Source organism: Dasypus novemcinctus, chromosome 23 (genome assembly GCF_030445035.2).
Source record: "Dasypus novemcinctus isolate mDasNov1 chromosome 23, mDasNov1.1.hap2, whole genome shotgun sequence".
Taxonomy (NCBI): domain Eukaryota; kingdom Metazoa; phylum Chordata; class Mammalia; order Cingulata; family Dasypodidae; genus Dasypus; species Dasypus novemcinctus.
This window is the reverse complement of record NC_080695.1, coordinates 68,583,496-68,604,506: the sequence shown is the minus strand read 5'-3', so window position 1 is coordinate 68,604,506 and position 21,011 is coordinate 68,583,496. Positions and strand designations below refer to the sequence as shown.

General features: G+C 52.5%; 1 protein-coding gene across 3 annotated transcripts; it reads right to left on the bottom strand.

Moving 5' to 3' along the window:
• Positions 1-406: 406 nt before the first annotated feature.
• SEPTIN12 (septin 12) lies at positions 407-20,359 on the bottom strand. 3 transcript variants are annotated; one of them, XM_058286538.1, is made up of 10 exons: positions 20,287-20,359; positions 19,574-19,749; positions 12,880-13,005; positions 12,708-12,789; positions 9,737-9,874; positions 9,435-9,552; positions 9,239-9,334; positions 6,415-6,511; positions 5,573-5,624; positions 407-5,055 (listed from the first exon to the last, which is right to left on the bottom strand). In XM_058286538.1, the coding sequence occupies exons 2-10, from the start codon at positions 19,734-19,736 to the stop codon at positions 4,854-4,856; spliced, it is 1,074 nt and encodes a 357-aa protein (XP_058142521.1). In that variant the 5' UTR covers positions 19,737-19,749; positions 20,287-20,359; the 3' UTR covers positions 407-4,853. The 3 variants fall into 3 exon arrangements, with proteins under 3 accessions (XP_058142521.1, XP_058142519.1, XP_058142520.1); XM_058286536.2 differs by having other exon boundaries at positions 4,065-5,055; positions 6,456-6,511; XM_058286537.2 differs by having other exon boundaries at positions 4,065-5,055; positions 6,456-6,511; positions 19,574-19,686; positions 20,287-20,329.
• Between the last annotated feature and the right edge of the window lie 652 nt (positions 20,360-21,011).

Here is a 21,011-nt window from a genome sequence, read left to right as displayed (position 1 = left end):
GCCTCCCGGCGTCCGCGTCCCGGCCGACCCTGTGCGAGCCGGTTCCTCGTTCTCTCTGAGCCTCAGTTTCCACATCTGGCACAATAACCGCTTAAGGTTACTTGTGCCTCTTTCAAAACCATCCCTTCAACTATTCATACCTCTGTGTGTGTTTAATTTCATTGTGATAACATGTATAACACAATTTGTCACTTTAACAATAAGTGTGCAAGTCAGTGGTATTAATTGCATTCACAACGTTGTGCCACTACCATCACCACCATCCATTACCAACAGTTTTTAACCACCCTAAACAGAAACTTCTTGTCCACTAAGCAATCGCTCCCCATCCCTGCATATATTAGGTTGGTGCAAAAGTAATCGCGGTTTTGCATTGTTGAAATTTGCCATTTGGTTTTGGAATACATTTTTTTTTTTAAGAATGTAACAAAGTCTTTTATTATGAGTTTTTAAAATTATTTCAAACTCTCCATACACAGGCAAAATGAAGTATACAGTTTAACATACTGGAATTTGCCTGGAGAAGGGAAAATCATCTAAAGCATGCTTAACCAAGAGGCCAACTCATCTGCCCACCTCCAAGAACAAGGAGATGAACGTGATAGACTGCCCTCCATCTGACCATTCGTTCACCACCGTTCAATAACCCTTTGTTAGGCCCAGATCAGCAGCACATTTCCTGCCAACTATCATTAAATGTCCAAGTAGCCTTTCATCATCATCTTCTGCTACAATAATCTGAGAAATATGTTTTTAAGGAATCACCAGAAAATGTGTTGGTGTTTGTGGGGAAATGTCATGGAAAGCAAGACACTGGTCATCTTCAAAAACGATTTTGGGGATTTCCTTGCAGATAATCTTCCCGAAGACCATGTTACCACCAGGCCAAGCGGCCCGAGCCTTGGCGATCTCCTCTGCCAACGCGGCCTCCCTCCTGCGCGGCGGCTCGAGGAGAAGCTAGGGAGGAGGGAGGAGTCCGGGCGGAATACATTCTCCTATAAATGTAGCTATGTTATATATCATTTTTTTTAACTTATTTATTTATTTAATTCCCCCCCACCCCCGTTGTCTGTTCTCTGTGTCTATTTGCTGCCTCTTGTGTCTCGTTTCTTTGTCCGCTTCTGTTGTCGTCAGCGGCACAGGAAGTGTGGGCGGCGCCATTCCTGGGCAGGCTACACTTTCTTTCGCGCTGGGCGGCTCTCCTTAAGGGGCGCACTCCTTGTGGGGCACACTCCTTGTGGGGCGCACTCCTTGCACATGGGGCTCCCCTACGGGGGACACCCCTGCGTGGCAGGGCACTCCTTGCGCGCATCAGCACTGCCCATGGGCCAGCTCCACACGGGTCAGGGAGGCCCGGGGTTTGAACCGTGGACCTCCCATGTGGTAGATGGATGCCCTAACCACTGGGCCAAGTCCGTTTCCCATGTTATATATCATTTTAATGTGCATTTCTTGCTTTATGTTTTCTTTTTGCTAATAACATTACTTGCTGTTTATTTTATTTTCACTTTAGACTATGGAAATGATGTTAGACAAAAAGCAAATTTGAGCAGTTTTCTTATTTGAGTTAAAAATGAGTCGTAAAGCAGCAGAGACAACTCACATCAACAACATTTTGGGCCTGGATCTGCTAATGAACGTACAGTGCATTAGTGATTCAAGAAGTTTTGCAAAGGAGACAACAGTCTTGAAGATGAGGAGCGTAGTGGCTGGCCATCGGAAGTTGACAATGACCAACTGAGAGTGATCATCAAAGCTGATCCTCTTACAACTACAGGAGAATTTGCCAAAGAACTCAATGTCAACCATTCTATGGTCGTTTGGCATTTGAAGCAAATTGGAAAGCCTCATGAGCTGACTGAAAATCAAAAAAATTGTCACTTTGAAGTGTCATCTTCTCTTATTCTAATGCAACACAACAAACCAGTTCTCAATTAGATTGTGACGTGTGATGAAAAGTGGATTTTATACAACAACCAGTGATAACTAGCTCAGTGGTTGGACCAAGAAGAAGTTCCAAAGCACTTCCCAAAGCCATACTTGCACCCAAAAAAAGGCCATGGTCACTGTTTGGTGGCCTGCTGCTGGTCTGATCCACTACAGCTTTCTGAATCCCAGCAAAAACATTTCATCTGAGAAGTATGCTCAGCAAATTGATGAGATGCACCGAAAACTGCAATGCCTGCAGCCCACCTCGGTCAACAGAAAGGGCCCAATTCTTCTCTATGACAATGCCCGATCGCATGTCACACAACCAAAACTTCAAAAGTTGACCCATTGGGCTAAGAAATTTTGCCTCATCCACCATATTCACCTGACCTCTCGCCAACCGATTACCACTGTTTCAAGCATCTTGACAACTTTTTGCAGGGACAATGCTTCCACAACCAGCAGGATGCAGAAAATGCTTTCCAAGAGGTCGTCGAATGCTGAAGCATGGATTTTTATGCTACAAGAACAAACAAACTTATTTCTCATTAGCAAAAATGTGTAGATTGTAATGGTTCCTATTTTGATTATTCAAGATGTGTTTGAGCCTAGTTATGATTTAAAATCCACCATCCAAAACCACAATTCCTTTTGCACCAACCTAATATATTATTGAATCCTCATGTCTGTCAATTCTACTAGGTGCTGGAGGTACTTACATGGTGATTCTCCTTTGCCAATTTTGATCTGTATCCTCTGTAATAACTTATAACTGAAAATAACTTTTCTGAATTCTTCCAGCAGATTATTGAGCCTGAGGGTGGTTTTGGGGACTCCCCCCCCACCCTTACCTTCTTTCTGGAATTTCTGCCCACAGATCGCCCCATGGCTCATTCCTTTACTCCTTCAGGTCTTTACTTAAATGTCCCATAAACCCCCATAACCCTCGATAGTCCTCTACCACATGTGCCTTATTTTTTGCCAGAGGGCCCATCGCAATCCAAGAGGCGTCTACATGTCACTTATTTCTTCTGTATGTTGTCATCTCCCCCACCCAGATGTAAGCTCCCTGAGGGCAGCGACGCGGCTGTGTTCCCTGCTCTCCTCCCAGCTTCTGTAACAGGGTGCCCTGGAGGCCCTGGACAAACACTCCAAGAAGGAGCAAGTGAATGGACGCAGAGCTCCCTCGCAGGCTTCAAGGACCCCACTGTGCTCCACGGTGTGGGCGGCTGGGGAGCGGCCCCAAGGGAATGCAGGTCCAAATCCCTGCAGTGGGTGAACATGGCACTTATTGTGGCAAAAGGGACTTTAGAGATGTGATTAGATTAGGGGTGCTGCGACGGGGAGATGATTCTGGATTACCCAGGGAAGGCCGATGGAGTCACAGGATCCCAATGAGAGGAAGGCCGAGGGGGCTTTGACTTCAGAAGAAGGCGGCCAGGTGAGGACTGGAGCAAGGTGCCAAGATTTAACGCGACCTAACGATGGGGACGGGGCGACCAGCCAAGGAATGCGAGGTGTGCAGCTCTAGAAGCTGGGAGAGACCAAGAAGGGATTCTCAGGAAGTGGATTTGGTTCAACGGATAGAGCGTCTGCCTACCACATGGGAGGTCCAGGGTTCAAGCCCTGGTGAGCTGGCCTACGCGCAGTGCTGATGCGCGCAAGGAGTGCCCTGTCATGCAGGGGTGTCCCCGCATAGGGCAGCCCCATGCTCAAGGACTGCGCCCTGTAAGGAGAGCCGCCCTGCCCAAAAAAAAACCACAGCCTGCCCAGGAGCAGTACTGCACACACGGAGAGCTGACGCAGCAAGAGGACGCAACAAAAAGAAACACAGATTCCCGGTGCCACTGACAGGAATGCAAGCAGACACAGAAGAACACACAGCGAATAGACACAGAGAGCAGACGGGGCAGGGGGGCAAGAAATAAATAAAAAATAATCTTAAAAAAAAAAAAAGAATGTATTCTCCTCTCGTTCCACCTGTAATTGGGGGAGGGGAGCACAACCCCAACAGCACCTTGATTTCAGCTGGTGAAATTCACTTCCGCCTTCGCCCTTTACTGAACGCTCACTATGCCTCTCTCCTGAACTCAGAGGTGCCCCCAGCTCCCTAGGCGTTCACTTTTCTTTTCACTACCCAGCTACCTTAGCTTCAGCCCTGCCATGTGGGACTGTGAAGTCCATTTCTGTTGGAAGGTTCTAGAGTCTCCCGGGTGAGTGCGCACATCCGCCTGCCCTGGACCGGCGCCCCATCCTGTTCCTCTCACCCCTGCCTACCGTGTCTCTCCACGCTGTGGCGGGCACACTCTGTGAATGATTCCCTTCCATCTGCACGACAGTGCACGAGCACGGCACTATCATCCTGGTAGCACAGATGAGGAAACTGAGGCACAGAAAGAATAAGGGACTTGCCCGAGGTCACATTGCTTGTTGGTGGCCAGGGATGTCATACGTTGGCTTTACCAGACTTCGAAGTGGGGGCTGTTTTCTCAGCACCGTGCTGCCAGGGCAGGGAGAAGAGGAAGCAGGCAGCAATGGAACGCTGAGATGAGGGAAGACAGCCAAACATGGGGCGACCAAAGATGGGGCATTGTTCACTGTTTCTCATAGCCGGGTGGGCCACCCTGGCTGTGAGTGAGAGGCTGGGTGGACAGGGTTGGCGGCAGAAAGCCTGATTTGTGATTTGGGTCTGGGGATGGGGCAGAGGAGGGCTGGTGGCCCAAAGGACGCCCTCCCAGGGCTTTGAGATTCCCAGCGCCTTGGGTGTCTCCCATTCTTACACAGGAAGAGCCATACTTTTATTCGAGGATAGCTCCAAGGAGGTGTTTCCAAAAACACCTTTGGCTCTCTGAGCACGGCTTTCCTTAAAAAGCAATGTCCACCTTTAATAGACGCTCTAGTACACGCGTGGGGGCCCCGCGGGCTCAGCATCCCTCCTCCGTGCTGTCGTGGGCCCGCCTGCGGACTTTTGAGGGCCCGGCCGCAGCCGCGTGGCTGGTGGGCGCAGGGGACAGGTTCACCCATCCGGGCCCGCGGGGCAGCACGTGGCTCTCGTTGAGCCTCCAGACGCGGTAGTTCTCGTAGTGGACGTTGTGGGTGATGTCCTTCAGGTCCTGGAGGTGGGAGCTGAGCGGCGGGGGGCCCGTCAGCCGGGCCAAGGTGGGCCCCGGCCCCTGGCCCCCACTGCCCCCTGGCCCCCCCCAGACCCTGCCCCCCAGCCCCTGACCACCCCCAGACCCTGCCCCCTGGCCCCTGATCCCCACCTGGCCCCTGCCCCCCCAGTGCCTGGCCCCCCCTGCCCCCTGGCACCTGGCCACCCCCGGCCCCTGACCCCTGGCCCCTGCCCCCCCCCGGTCCCTGGCCACCCCCAGCCCCTGGCCCCTCTGGCCCCTGCCCCCCCAGCCCCTGCCCCCCTGGCCCCCTGGTCCCTGGCCACCCCCAGCCCCTGCCCCCTGGCCCCTGGCCCCCACTGCCCCCTGGCCCCCGGCCACCCCCAGCCCCTGCCCCCTGGCCCCTGGCCCCCCTGGCTCCTGGCACCCAGCCACTCCCAACCCCTGCCCCCCAGCCCCTGCCCCCGGCCCCTGGCCCCCACTGCCCCCTGACCCCCGGCCACCCCCAGCCCCTGGCCTCCCTGCTGCCTCACCGAATGAGCAGGTCTCGCAGGAGAGGAAACTCGCAGTGCGCCGTGTTCTCCACTGCAAGACACCGGCCGCCCCGTCGCGCAGTGAGCACTGGTTAAGCGCCCACTGCACCCTCCCTGCTTTCCTGTCCCACCTCCCACTCATTCATTCATTCATTCACGCACTCACTGTCATGCCCCAGCCCCTGGCACCAGCGGCTCCTGCAAACAGCTGTTGAATCAGTGAAGCCACCAGTCACTTATCAGTTTCATGGCCCACGATTATATCTTGTATAACATTCCGTGAGATTTCATATTACACTCTTAGTAATTATTATAGTTCATTATATCAATGTCAGACTTCTAATAAGTATAACAACTAATTGCTGGCTCGGGGCCTGGCTGCCCCTTCTTGCTCTTCCTCTTGTCCCCAGAGGGGCCGCCCCTGGCTCTCCGTGGTAGCCCCTGCCTCCCATACTTCCTGCCTTGGGTGTCTCCCCCTGTCCTTGTGTCATCTTCTGGGTTGTCCCCCTCTCCCACCTGGGGACAGGGACCAGGTCAGTCCTGTGCTCACGCTGTCCCCAGAAACCGCACGCTGCCCACAGTAACTTCTAGAGGGTGAATAAGGGGCCTTCCGGTGCTGGGCGTCGTGCCCCGCGTGGCCGAGGCGCCTTTCTCTGCACCCCTGACCGTGCGGGAGGTGGGTGCTCAAGCACTGGGCGGTGGCCCCGGGGGTCCAGCCCTGGGCCCCGGGCGGGGAAGACCGGCCTGCCCCGGGCCCGCCTGTTTCCTGCCCGTGGGCCTGTGGTGGACGCGGAGGACACCGGAGGACGGCCCCGGACCCCCCCTCACCGCCCCCCACTGACCTTCGATGACGCCCCACTTGGTCTTCCGGCCGAGGACGCACCTTCCGTTCACCAGGTGCTCGCGGTCGGCGCCCACCACGGCGAAGGGGATGCGTTCCTGCAGGCAGCGGGGGGAGACGACGGGGGGGGTGGCTGTGCGGGGAGGGTGGAGGGGGCGCGGGGGGTTCCCCTTGGAGGGGAGGGGGAAAGCGCTAGAAGGAGCGCGAAGCACCTAAGGAGTCAGACGACACAAATTCTCACCAGTGCCTCCATTTCCTCAGCTATAAAACAGAGATAATAGTCATGGTGGTAAGAACAATGTGGTAGTAACAGATAAGGACAGGGCTTTGGGAAAGCTCGCAGATGCTAAGGACGGTTAAGAGTTAGCAGAGTGACGCTTGCAAACTGGTGTTGTGGGTCACCACACTGAGGATGTACTCTTGCTAGCCCCGGGTCTCTTACCTGTGAAACGGAGCCAGAGATTACCCTCAGTGGTTGTCAACCAGGGCTTGGCAGCCTAAGGTCCATGGGCCAAGTCTGCCCAGCCCTGGCTTGTTTCGGTAAATAAAGTTTTATTGGGGGAAGTGGACTTGGCCCAGTGGTTAGGGCGTCCATCTACCACATGGGAGGTCCGCGGTTCAAACCCCGGGCCTCCTTGACCCGTGTGCAGCTGGCCCATGCGCAGTGCTGATGTGCGCAAGGAGTGCTGCGCCACGCAGGGGTGTCCCCGCGTAGGGGAGCCCCACGAGCAAGGAGTGCGCCCTGTAAGGAGAGCCGTCCAGCGCAAAAGAAAGTGCAGCCTGCCCAGGAATGGCGCCGCACACACGGAGAGCTGACACAGCAAGATGACGCAACAAAAAGAAACACAGATTCCTGTGCTGCTGACAACAACAGAAGCGGACAAAGAAGAACACGCAGCAAATAGACACAGAGAACAGACAACTGGGGCGGGGGTAAAGGGAAGAGAAATAAATAAATACATCTTTAAAAAAAGTTTTATTGGCACACAGCCACGCCCTGGTGATCCTCTTGGCTAAGGCTGCCGTCATGCCTGAGGCAACAACGGAGCAGATGGTTGTGACAGAGAAAGCGTGGCCCACGAAGCTCAAAGACGTACCATCTGGTCCTTTGCAATAAAGTTTGCTGAGCCCTGTCGTAAATTTTATTGCTTTATTCGCTCACAGCCGGAGCAGAAGGTCAAACTTGCAAACCCCGAAGTCCTGTGTATGGGTTTCTTTGATTTTTAGTTTTGTTGTGGTATCATATACACAACGTCGTATTTCAAGTACACAATTCCATGGGGTTCAAAGCAGTCACAAGGTTGTGCTCGCATCAGCACCATCCATTACCAAAATTTTTCCATCACCCCAAACAGAAACTGTGTACCAATTATACATTAACTTTCCATTCCCCACCCCTAACGCTGGTCACTTGTCATCTACTTTCTGCCTCTACAAATTTGCATATCCTAGGTATTTCATGGAAGTGAGATCACACGTGTTTGTCCTTTTTGACCGGCTTCTTTCACTCCACGTGTCTTCCAGGGTCATCTGTGTTGCAGCATGGACCTGAACTTCATTCATCGTTACGCCTGTAGAGTAGTCCACTGTCTGGAGGTGCATCCATTCGTCTGTTGATGGACAGTCGGTTCTTTCAGCTTTTTGACCACGGTGAACACTGCACAAGTTTCGATGTGGACCCAGGCTGTCACTTCTCTTGGGTACATGCCTAAGAGAGGGTCATATGGTAACTCTGCTTCACCTCCTGGAGGCCACGGGCTGTTTCAAAAGGGTGGCACCAGTTTACAGCCCCACCAGCAATGGGTGAGGGCGCCTGTTTCTCTACAGTCCCATCAACCCTTGTAATTGTCTTCCCCCCGCCCCCAGTTGTCTGCTCTCTTGTGTCCATTTGCTGTGTGTTCTTCTGTGTCCGCTTCGCTTCTTGTCAGTGGCACTGGGAATCTGTGTCTCTTTTTGTTGCGTCATCTTGCTGCGTCAGCAAGCCACGTGTGCGGCGCCACTCCTGGGCAGGCTGCACTTTTTTTCGCACTGGGCGGCTCTCCTTACAGGGTGCACTCCTTGCACGTGGGGGGCACTCCTGTGTGGCACGGCACTCCTTGCGTGCATTGGCACTGTGTGTGGGCCAGCTTCACACAGGTCAGGAGGCCCGGGGCTTGAACCATGGACCTCTAATGTGGTAGGTGGACGCTCTAACCATTGAACCAAGTTCGCTTCTTGTAATTGTCTTTTTAGTATAACAATTCTAGGGGGTACAGAGCGGGTACTCGTTGTGCTTCTGATTTGCATTTCCCTCACGGCTAATGATGCTTGAGCATGTTTTCAAAGGCTTATTGGCCATTCGTTCATCTTCTTTGGAGAAGATTCTTTGCCCATTTTCAATTGGGTTATTTGCCTTTTTAAACTTTTGAGTTTTAAGAGTTCTTAATCTATTCTGGGAACTTATTGGCGTGAGTTATTTTTGGCTCACTTTGAGTGTGTGATGGGGGTGGATGCAGATCAGTAGCTGAGCACCTGCTTTCCATGTACCGGGTCCTGGGTTCACTCCCCAGCACCTCCTGAAAACAACCACAGAAATGGAAAAGCCAGCTCTCAATGGGGAGCAGATACAGCTCAAGTGATTGCGCCTGCTGCCCAGGCATGAGGTCCTGGGTTCCAGCCCCAGCACCTTCTTACAAAAAAAAAAAAATCGAGCTTGTGTTGGAGAGTCACACCTGCTGGAGGTACTGAACCTATCCCCGGCTTGTAACGAGCCGAATCTTCCGAGGGAAGAAACCAGCACAGCGCAGCGCCACCAGCCCCGCCACCCCCGTGGCCCTCACCCTTACCCGGATCTTGCTGTTGAGAATCCTGTCGTTGATGTCCTCGTCGAAGCACTTCTGCGGGTACACGTCAATGCTGTGGTTCTTCAGGTCTTGCTGGATCTGGTGGGGACACACGGGTGGGCTCCCCTTGCTCCTTCTACGGCGCCCCCCTCCCCACCGCGGACCCCAGCTCTATCCCGGCCCCGCTCGCCCAGATCACCCTGTGCCTGAAGGTCTCCCGCTCCTCGAGGGTCAGGCTGTCGGCCCTGGCGATCACGGGCACCACGTTGACGGTCCTGCACAGCCGCTGCAGGAACTCGATGTCCAGGGGCCGGAGGCTGCGGGTGGTGGTGGTGGTGGGTCGGGGGGGGTGGGGGGGTGGCGGCGGCAAGTGCATGAGCGCGGGGTGTGCCGGCTCACGGTCCTCACCGGCCACCCCTCCTCCTCCTCTCTGCCCACTGCGCCCCTCTCCCCTGCTCTGCCCCTCTGCCCCCCCCCACCCGGCCGGAGCCGCCCCCTCACCAGTGCCCGGTGGGGGGCACGAAGTACACACAGCAGTGCACCCGGGTGTCGGGGATGTGCCGCTGGCGGGTGATGAGGATCTCCTCCTGCAGGTACCGCTCGTACTGCTCCCTGATGTAGCCCAGGATGGGGTCCCAGCTGGGGCAGAGGCGAGACGGACCCTCCCCTCAGAGGCACCCCCGGGCCGCACGTCCCGCCTCCCTGGGGAGGAGGGGTGGCCTTCCCTGAGGGCGACTGCCATCCTGGTTTGCCAGGGACGGAGGCGTTTCCTAGGGTCCTAGGCTTTCCATCCACCCGCCATTCTCGCACCAAACCTCAGCCTCCCTGTCTGTGAAATGGGGCCAGGGCGGCAATGACCTGGTAAAGGAGGAGACGCAAGGCGATCGGCTGCAGCCGGCTGGGGTCAGGATGCCCCTGGCTCTCGCCTGTTTTGTTACCGGACTGTCCCCACTCCTCTCCAGGCTCCCTCGCCCCTCCCACCTGCTGTCGACACAGGGGCCCCAAGACCCTTTTAAAGACAGGAGTCGGGCCCACCGTGTTCGGCTCAACCCCCAGTGCTGCCTACCTTGTGGTTCCAACCTCCTTTCCTCCCAGGCTCCGTCCCCTCCCCTTCACTCCCTTCGTCATGCCCTTCCACCCCACCCCCATGCTGTTCCTTGCAGACGCCAGGCCTAGCCCACCTCAGGGCCTTTGCTCTTGCTCTTCCCTCTGCCTGAATATCCACATGGCTCATTTCCCCCCCCCCCCTGCCCAAAGGTCACCTTCTCAGTGAGGTTTTTCTTGATGACCCAATTTACAATGGCAATCCCTAAGGCCCTGGTCCCGTGTCCCTGCCCTATTTTTCGTCAGCACTGTGCCGCTTCTGACACACTGTTTCTCAGGTGAACATCCTTCGCGGCTTGCCTGGCCTAGTCCTGGTGTCCCCCCGTTGCTCCAGTATAACTATGAACAGTGCCCCTGTCCCTCTCACAAAGGTCCTGATCAGGTGACCGATGCGCGCTTTGCCCTCTGCGGCGCTGCATGGTTTTGTCCGTTGCTTCCCCACCGCCACGGCCGTGTCATTCCACGCAGGCACGAGTGTGGATGTGTTGCCTTCATGGCTGTACCCTCCCCCTGCCCATGCCTAGAACAGACTTGGGCACACAGCAAGTGCTCAATAAAGCATCGTGCGCAGGCCGGCTTCATGGACGCGCCTGCTGAGCCGCGGCTTGAGGTCCCATGCTCAGAAGGAGCCTGTGCTCGGGACGTCCTGCCGTCATTGTCCTAAAATCCCTCGTAATTTTTGAACGGCCTGAATGTGACAGAGCTGGATCCATGCGACTTCTCCCCACGTGCCTCTTCTGTTCCTGTTATTTGAACCTCTAGTTGGTGCTGGAGTTGGTAGGTGTACGTCCAAGACACTTGAATCTCTGGGCTGTCTGTGTGCCAGCTGGGCCCTGAGCCTCAGCAGAGTTGCAACTCCTACTCTCCAGTTTGTTGATTCACCCAGGACAGGGGTGAGGATGGACAACCTCCACACCAAGGACCCGGGAGAGAGTCTACAGCTGCAAGCAAGAGGGTTCTATCCATCAGTTGGATGGGATCAAAGCCCCCTCTCAGTTAGAGGTGGAGTGGGCATCACCATCCCAGAATCCTCAGGACTGGGGAATAAAATATGGACTAGAGTAGACTTACTGGTGTTCTACTATAGACTTATTGTGATTCTAGCAATGGAAGAAATTATATCACTGATGTGGAGACAGTGGCCATTGGAGGTTTTGAGGTCAGGGAGAGGGTAAAACAGGTGAAATATGGGGGCATTTTTGGGATTTGGGAATTGTCCTGAATGACATTGCAATTACATACAGGCCATTATACATCCTGCCATAACCTACAGAATTGAGTGGGAGAGAGTGTAAACTACAATGTAGACTATAATCCATGCTGAGTGGCAATGCTCCAAATGTGCTCATCAATTGCAATGAATGTAGCACACTAAAGAAAGAAGTTGTAGGGAAGCGGACTTGGCCCAGTGGTTAGGGCATCTGTCTACCACATGGGAGGTCTGCGGTTCAAATCTCGGGCCTCCTTGACCCCTGTGGAGCTGGCCCATGCGCAGTGCTGATGCGCGCAAGGAGTGCCCTGCCACGCAGGGGTGTCCCCTGCATAGGGAAGCCCCATGCGCAAGGAGTGCACCCTGTAAGGAGAGCCGCCCAGCGCGAAAGAAAGTGCAGCCTGCCCAGGAATGGTGCCGCACACACGGAGAGCTGACACAACAAGATGCCGCAACAAAAAGAAACACAAATTCCCGTGCCACTGACAACAGAAGCAGACAAAGAAGAAGACGCAGCAAATAGACACAGAGAACAGACCACCAGGGTTGGGGGGGGTGGAAGAGAAATAAATAAATAAATCTTTAAAAAAAAAGAAGTTGTTAATGTGGGGCAAAGTGGGAGGTGTGGGGAGTGGGGCATATGGGAAACCCTTGTATTTTTTTATGTAACATTTTATGTAATCTAAGTATAAAAATGAATAAAAATTTAAAAACCAAAAGCAACATTAAGCAAAGCCTAAGGTTAAAAAAGATTTTTTTTGAGCGAGGGGCCCTGCATTTTTATTGCACTGGGCTCCCCAACTTATGTCGCTGGTCCTGATTGTGTGTGTGTGTGTGTGAGAACCAGCTCTCGTGGAATTGTTGAACTCTGCTGGCTGGGTGTCAGCCTCCCCAGGTAACAGTGAAGGAAACTGAGGCTCGGAGAACTTACCCGACCTGTCCCAGGTTACGGGGCTCGCCAGGGGCCTCACCCGAGGTGCTGCTTCTGCAGCGAGGGCCCCCTCCCCTGCCCACCCGGGGCCCCCTCCCCTGCCCACCCCAGCCTTACGGAGCGCTTCCTGCGCGCCCGGGCGAGCCCGTCACGCAACGAGGAGGCGTGGCTTCGGGGCGGCGTGGCCCCGGGGCTGGGGGCGAGGGGCTCGGCGCCCGGGAACTCACCACTTGTCGTTGTTGATCTGGTCCCCGAAGCCCGGCGTGTCGGTCACCGTCAGCTTCAGCTTCACGCCCTTCTCCTCGAGGACTGAGGGCGCAGGGAGGCCGCGCGGTCGGCCCGGGCGGGGCGGGCGCGGGGGGGGGGGGGGGGGGGCGCGGGGGGGGGGCGCGCACTCACCGTGGGTCACCGACTGCAGCTGCAGCGTCTGTGGCACGGGGCCCCCCGCGGCGGGGGGCGTCGTCTTCCACACTTTGGACTTGAACAGGGTGCTCACCATGGTGGATTTGCCCAGCCCGCTCTGCCCTGGGGCGACACGGAGAGCGAGAGGCGCGCTGGGCCCGCGCTGCGCAGCCGCCCGCGCGCCGGCTCTTCCTTTGCAATGATTTCAAACATACACGACAAGTGCAAAATAATACAACACCGTGCAGGGACCCAGCGTGCCCCTACCCCCAAGTACTGAGAACCGCCAGATTCAACATTTTGCCACCTTTGCCGTATCATTCATTTTTAAATATCTATCTATCATCTATCTATCCACCATCTGTAATCTATCTACCGTCTATCTATCTTTCTATGTATCTGCCTATCTATCTACCTGCTATCTATCTATCTATCTATCTATCTACCTACCTTCTATCTATCTATCCATCCATCTATCTATCTATCTATCTATCTATCTATCTATCTATCTATCTATCTTCTGAACATTTGAGAGCAGGCTGCACACATCACACTCCTCGAACACATAATACTTACATGTACATTTCCTACATGGATATTTCATTTCCTACAAGGATATTCACTTATGTGATCCCCTCAAGTACAGTTATCAAGTTCAAGACATTTAACATTGATATAAAGCTTACATTCTATATTCCAGGTTTCCTCATGTTGCAATAATGTTCTTTTGAGCCGTTTCTCCTCTATTCTTAGGTCCCATCCGAGATCATGTATTGCATTTAGTTGTCATTATCATTTTAGTTTCTCTTTCTTTGTTTTAATTGTGAAAACATACATACAACATACTCCTTCCTATCCCCTCCCCTCCCAAGCACACCATTCAGTGGAATTATCGCAGTCACAATGTCGCAGTACTCTACGCTCATTTTGCATTAACTCCCACCACCCCTGTACCCTACGTTCTGTCACTACGAGTGGCATATTCTCCAATATTTTCTTTGTAGTTACCATGGAACTTAAATTTAACATCCTAAATCTATAACAATCTCATTTACTTTGATACAAACTTAACCTCAATGGTATAGAAATGGTATGTTCCTATAGCCCTCTGTCCCCCCACCTTTATGTAGTTCTTGTCACAGTGTACATATTTATACATTACGAGTCCAAACCCATTTGCTTTGGTCTGCTAAAAATTTCCCAAATCAGTATATCAGAAATGTGTTGGCCTTTACAATGGGGATTTATTAATTTTTTACATTACAGTTCTGAGGCCATGAAAGTGTCCAAATCAAGTCTTCATTAGGCAGTGCTTTCTCCCCAAAGACTGGCTGCCGGCAATCCTGGACTCCACTCTCACGTGGCAAGGCCCATGGCAGCGTCTGCTTGTCTCTCCCTTCTCTCCCGGGTTCTGTTGCCTTCGGCTTTTTGGTTCTGTGGCTTTCTCTCCCATCTCGTGTGCTTTCCTCTGTGCTTCTCTTTCCATATTCACCCCATGTATGAAGGACTCCAGTAAGAGAATTAAGACCCAGCTGAGTAACCTAATCAAAAGAAGTTTCCACCTATAATACCCACAGGAATGGATAAACCCTAAGGACATGATTTTCTGGGGTCCAAAAAAGCCTCAAAGTACCACACCATTTATTTATGCATTTTCCTTAAGATCCTGTAGAAAGTAAAAAGTGGAGTTACAAATAAAAAATACAATAGTACCAGTATTTATATCTACCAATGCCATTGTATTTACTAGAGAGCTTTATTTCTTCATGTGGCCTCAGTCAGTTTTCTAGTGGACTTCCCTTTCAACTTGCAGAACTCCCTTTAGCTGATCTTGTAGGGCTGGTCTGGTGGTGATGAACTCCCTCAGTTTTCATTTATTTGAGAATGTCTTAATTTCTCCCTCATTTTTGGAAAGCAGTTTTGCCAGATATCAAATTCTTGGTTGGCAATTTTTTTTGCTTTCAGCACTTTAAATATATCAGCCTGATGCCTTCTTGCCTCCATGGTTTCTGATAAGAAATTGGCACTTAATCTTACTGAGGTTCCCTTTTATGTGACACATTGCTTCTCTCTTGAGGGTTTCAGAATTGTCTCTTATCTTTGGCATTCAACAGTTTGATTATAATGTGGTGCACTGTGGGTCTACTTGGGTTTCTCCTGTCTGGAGTTTGTTGAGCATCTTGGATGTATATATTCATGTCTTTTGTTAAATTGGGGAAGTTTTTAGTCTATATTTCTTTGAATACACTCTCTGCCCCTTACTGTTTTCTTCTGGGACTCCTACAATGTGCGTGTTGATACTCTTGAAGGTGTCCACAGGTTCCCCAGGCTCTGCTCACTTTTTCTTCTTGCTTCTCCTCTTGCTGCTGGTCTTATCTTCAACTTCACTGACTCTTCTGTCAGCTCCAATCTGCTATTGAGCCCTCAAGGGGATTTTTAATTTCTGTTACTATGGTCTTCATCTTCATTTGGTTCCCTTTCATGGTTTCCACCTCTCTGTTGATGTTTTAGCTTTCTAAAAGCTGCTGGGAGCAATATACCAGAAATGGATTGGCTTTTAAAACAGAGATTTATTCGGTAAAAAGCTTGCATTTATGAGGCCATGAAAGTGTCCAAAACAAGGCATCATCAGGTAAGCCTTTCTCCCCAAGCTGCAGCTATGGGTGGTCAGGCACGTGGCAGCCTCTGCTCTTCTCCCCCCCCTCCTCCAGGCCTCATTGCTTTCATTTTCTGGCTAATGTGGCTCCCTCTCAGCTTCCGTGTTCCATTGATTTCAGCTTCTGGCTCCCGGGGCCTTCTCTCCAAGCATCTGGGTTCCTGCAGCTTTTTTTTTTTTTGTATCTGTGGTTTTTTGTTCCTCTGTTTATAAAGGACTCCAGTAAGAGGATTAAGACCCAACCAGCCACACAATCTAACCAAGTTCTTACCTGAAGTGATTTAAATCAAAAGGCCTCATCTACAGTAGGTTTACATGCACAGGAATCGGTTAGCCTGGAGGACATGATTTTCTGGGGTCCACAAAAGCTTCAAACTGTCACAGTTGCTATTCTCTTTGTGTTCATCTATTGCTTTCCTGATTTCCTTTAGTTCTTTGTCCATGTTTTCCTTTAGCTCTTTGAGTATATTTAGGACTCTTTTTGGAAGTGTTTATATGGGATATTCCAGGTCTACTCCTCCTCATTAATGGTTTCTAAGGCTTTAATCTTCTCCTCTGCCTGGGCCTTCACTTCCTGTTTCTTTGTATGTTTTGTAACCTTCTGTTGAAACCTGGACATTTTGATTTTATAGCGTGTTATTGCAGTTTAGACTGAGGTATCTGTTCCTTAAACTTGTATCCAGCTAGTTTTATGACACAGCTTTCCTTGAATGCTGGGAGCCAACAAAAAGGAGGAGGAGGAAGGGTGAGGGGAAAAAAGAAAACAGCTTTCCCAGTCTTAGCAGATTCACCTGTGGGTGCTCTCCCCCAGGGCCCATCCATACAGTGAGTTTGGAGAACAGCCCTAGGCCAAAGCATAGGGGCCTCCCTGGTTCTTTGCATCTTGTTTAGGGCATGCCTGTGTGGCTCTAGGAATGTCACCTCTTCCCTAAGAAAGAGTTTCCTCATGGTCCCAGGCACGGCACTGTGTGTCCCACAGCCAGCAATTCCTTGCCCTAGGCAGAACGACTTGACTGCTGTCCCACAGTCTTCTGTAGGAAAGCCCCGTGTGCCTTCTACACGCAGGGTCAGTTCTGGACAGCCAGTCCCTTAGGCCACCACCAGACAGATTGGGCCAGACACACACACTCCCATTATGTGCACAAGGGCTCCTCTGCTCCCTCTGGAACTGGGACCAGGGATCTGCACTGGGTGTGTGGGACAGTAAGGGTAAGGGAGGGTCCAGCCAGGGTGTCACGAAGATCCTACTGCTTCTTGCCCCCTCAAATTATCCCTGGTCTGTTTGCTCATTTTTGCTTGTTGTCTGCTCATTGTCTGTTTTTTTTTTTTTACTTTGCTTTTTTTTTTCTTTAGGTGGCACAGGGAACTGAACCCAGGACCTCCCATGTGGGAGGTGGGCTCTCAACTGCTTGACCCACATCTGCTCCCCCACCTCCTGCTTTTTTTTTTTTTAAGATATATATATTTATTTATTTGTTTGTTTCTTCCCACCCTCTTGTTGTTTGCACATGCTGTGTCTGCTCATCTTCCTTGTTTCTTTAGGAGGTACCGGGAACTGAACCCACGACCTGCAATGTGGGAGGGAGGTGCCTAATTACTTGAGGCACCTCTGTTCCCTGCTTTGTTGTGTCTTTCGTTATGTTTTTCTTCTTGTGTCTCTTGTTGCTTCATCTTGTGGCATCACTTGCCATGCCTGCCCATTGTGCCAGCTCACTGTCTTTTTTAGGAGGCAGCAGGAACCAAACCTGGGACCTCCCGTGTGGGAGGCGGGCACTCAACTGCTCGAGCCACATCCGCTCCCCCACCTATTGCATTTCGGTGGCCTCTTTCTTGATTCCGTGCCTGTCCTGTTACTGCAGCCCTTTAACTGTTTCCTGGGGTTTTGAGAAAGATGTTTCTGCCCGTCCTTGTTGGCTGTTCAAAGCTCCTGGGGTCAGGCTGGATCTGAAGCTTCTCACTCCACCATCTTGATCAGGGTGGAACCTTTTTTTATGAATTTTTTTTTTTTTTAGAGAAGTTGTGAGCTTATAAAAGAATCATGCATAATGTGTAGAATTCCCATACATTATCCCTCCACCAACTTACATTGTCTTGGGACATTTGTTACAGATTCTGAGAGAACATGATCAGACTATCACCACTAACTATGATCCAGAGCGTACACTTGGTATATTCTTTCCATACACCCAGGGCAGGACTCCTCAAATACATTTTTTTAAAAATGTAAACTGTTTTTGAAATATGACAAATTCAGAGAAGGACATACCGTCCTACATGTCCAGCCCAATGCATGCTTACAAACTAAGCCCACCCATGTACACGGCCCCAGACCAAGCACCCGCCAGCCCCAGTTATGCCTGTTTAGCAAGTTCTCACCCCGACCCTGGGGTCGCTGCTATCCTGACCTCTGTCAGCCCTAGCTTCGTTTTCCTGCCTTTGACCTTGACATGAACGGACTCACGCTGCGGGTGGTCTTTCTCGCCTGGCTCCTCGGGCTCAGCACCATCGCTGAGCTTTGTGGATGTCTGGGTGTCAGTGTGGGCAGCTCATTCTCTCGGCTGTAGGGGGCTCCCCAACTCTTTGGACCCTGCCCCACAGCACGAAACACCCTGCATCACATCTCAGCACACACCGTTGTGTAGGTAACAGTTTTTTCTCAGAGCCTCTTGGCCCAACACAGTCCCGTGTGGCCACCGACACTTGCAATGGGGCTGATCACAACTGAGATGTGCTGTTAGTATAAAGTCACAGCGGATTTCACAGGCTTAGGAGGGAAAAAGGAATATTTAGTAGTTCATGAATGAATGTTTCATATTGATTACATGACCAAGTGCTAACATTTTGGATACACTTTTCACCTATCCCTTGTTACGTTTTCAAAGGTGGTCATTAGGAAATTTAAAATTCCCTGTGTGGTTCATATTCTATTTCTCCTGGACAGCACTGCCTTAGAATAACATCCTTTCTGAGTGCTATGCACTCTGGTATTTTATATGCTATCCTATCTAGGTAATGTTGTAAAAACTGTGGTTATTTTTTAAGGAGTGTGGAGTTTCCGTTGGGAGGGACAAAAAGGTTCTGGGTGATGACAGCATAACGTTGTGATGAGTGAAATGAGTGCCACTGAATTGTACATTTAAAAACGGCATGTTTTATATATATGTTACCTGTAGCAGTTTGATATGGTTATGAATTCCAAAAATAGATATTGGATTATGCTTATAGTCTGATCTGAACCTGGGCATGATTGAGTTATGGTTAGGACATTGTGTCCCCACCCCTTGATGGCTGGGGACTCACAGATAAAAGGCATGGCAAAGGACAGAGTTGGAGATTTCTGATGTTAGAGTTTGATAGTGAAGACCCACGAAGTCAGCACCCAGAGGAAAGAGAAGCCAGCCCCTGGAAGGAAGGAATCTAGAACCCAGAGTAAAGCAAGCCCCAGGAACGAAGGAACACAGGAAGCCTGAGCCCTCGCAGACGTCGGCAGCCATCTTGCTCCAACATATGAAAATAGACTTTGGTGAGGGAAGGAACTTATGCTTATGGCCTGGCATCTGTAAGCTCCTACCCCAAATAAATACCCTTTTTAAAAACCAACCAGTTTTCTGGTATTTTGCATCAGCACCCCTTTGGCTGACTATTACATTACCACCATAACATTTTTTAAGAGTTTGAAAAAAAATGTAGATTTTTTTTTATTAGCACACACAAATGAAATTCTGGGTAAACTGATCCACGGGTGCGTACAATGCACCAGGCACTGTGCTAAGTCATATGGGGAAACTGAGGCAGAGCAGAGCCAGGGAGCATGCCCAAGGTCCCACACGGGTGGGGATAAGGCTCCAGGGCTGGAGCCTGTTTCTGGGCCGGGGTCTGACCCGCTGCTGCCCACCCCGTCTGCCCTGCCTGGACCTGGGTGGGGCTTTCGGGGGAGGTTTTGTCTTTCAGGGACGCTGTGTGTCTCAGACCTGCCGCGCCCACGTCATGGGCTCGCCCGCTGGTCCGCCCCGTGAGGCCCCCGCCCACACTCACCCACCACCATGATGTTGAACTCGAAGCCCATCTTCATGGCCTTGATCTTGAGCTGGTCCAGCACGGCCTCGATGCCCACGTAACCGAGCATCTCGCAGGGCGGGGTCCTGGGGCTGGGGGGCCGCGACAAGCAGGGCGACGGGGCCTGTCCCAGGGGGTCCATGGCGCAGCGGTGCCTGGGGCCCGCGTGGGGGTGGGAAGAGGGGCCGCGTCGCTGGGGGCTCCAGAGGGGGGGGGGTGCCCCGATTCCAGAGCTCCCCCACGATTTACACCCCCTGGGCTTGTCCCTCAAATCGTCACGGCCCAAGAGGTTCCATGAAAGGGGCCTGCGGGCAGCTGCTTCTCGGGGGAGACCGAACCCCCACCCTGATGCGCCAGAACCCCAGATCGCCCTCCCCACTCCCCCCACCCACGGCCCAGGCAGGGGCGCTCAGGCCAGGCTGGCTTTCTGCTCAGACACTTCCCAATTGGACCTGGCTCCATGGGGTCTGGGGGGGGGGGTAGCAGGGAACTTGGGGAGGGGGCACTGTCTGCCCCAGGGGACATGGAAGCAGGGGTGACAGATGGAGCCTGGAAGAGCCTCTGGAAGAGCCGAGCGGACAGAGGCGCTGAGAGGGAGACTGAGGACAGGCAGGGGTGGGGGGTGGGGAAGAGGGCCTCCTGGGGAGGAAGGGCAGGGACGCGAGGGAGGGAGGGGAGCAGCCGGGTGGCACCTGGTGGCCCGGGTCCTTGTGCGAGCTTCGAAGAGCTGCCCCTGCCCAGGCAGGCCCTGCTGTGTGTGGCGGGGGGGAGGGGAGGTGACAGTTAACCTTAGAATCTGAGTTCCACGGTCCCTTATGGCCGGGCAGGCTCCGCGGTGCCCAGTGCAGGCAGCCAGGGAGATGACAGCCAGGCCCCTCCTGGACGCTGCCCCTGTCCTGTTCACCCGCACCCTGGCCTGGGGTGTGCAGCCCCCACCCCAGGGTGCGTCACACAGCGGGTAGAGCTCAGGCCTCCTGGCCACGCTGCCAGGGCGAGCAGAGGCCCTGAACGGACACCCACGCGCCCGCGTCTCCCATCCAAGGCTGGAGCCGATGGTTTAGGCTGCCGGCTCTGACATCTTAGGAGCTGGGTTTACAACTATTTACCCGGTCCTTACTCTGCACTTGGCAGTGTAAGGGCTCTGGGGACCCTCGAGTGTGAATTCATTTAGTACTCATACAGCCCTAGGAAGTCAGTGCCGTTAGCACCCCCCACCCCCGCTTACAGACAGGAGAAGGTCAAGGGATTTGCTCAAGGTCACACAGTGAGAGAACAGGAGAGCTGGGATTCAGGGCCTGGCACCCCGACCAGAGCCTGTGTGTGCAGCTCGGCCGCCTCTTTCCTTTCTCACATAAACAGCTAGATTCTGAACGGGTCTTAAAGGAGTGTATGGGAGCAGATGTGGCTCAAGCCGTTG

What these genes read in the sequence shown, in the direction of transcription:
- SEPTIN12 (XM_058286536.2), bottom strand. Translation starts at nt 19,736, where the DNA reads ATGGACCCCCTGGGACAGGCCCCGTCGCCCTGCTTGTCGCGGCCCCCC. An exon ending in GCTGCAGTCGGTGACCCACG is followed by an intron (nt 12,790 to 12,879) that starts GTGAGTGCGCGC and finishes CTGCGCCCTCAG; the next exon opens with TCCTCGAGGAGAAGGGCGTG. An exon ending in GAGCACCTGGTGAACGGAAG is followed by an intron (nt 5,625 to 6,455) that starts GTGCGTCCTCGG and finishes GGTGTCTTGCAG; the next exon opens with TGGAGAACACGGCGCACTGC.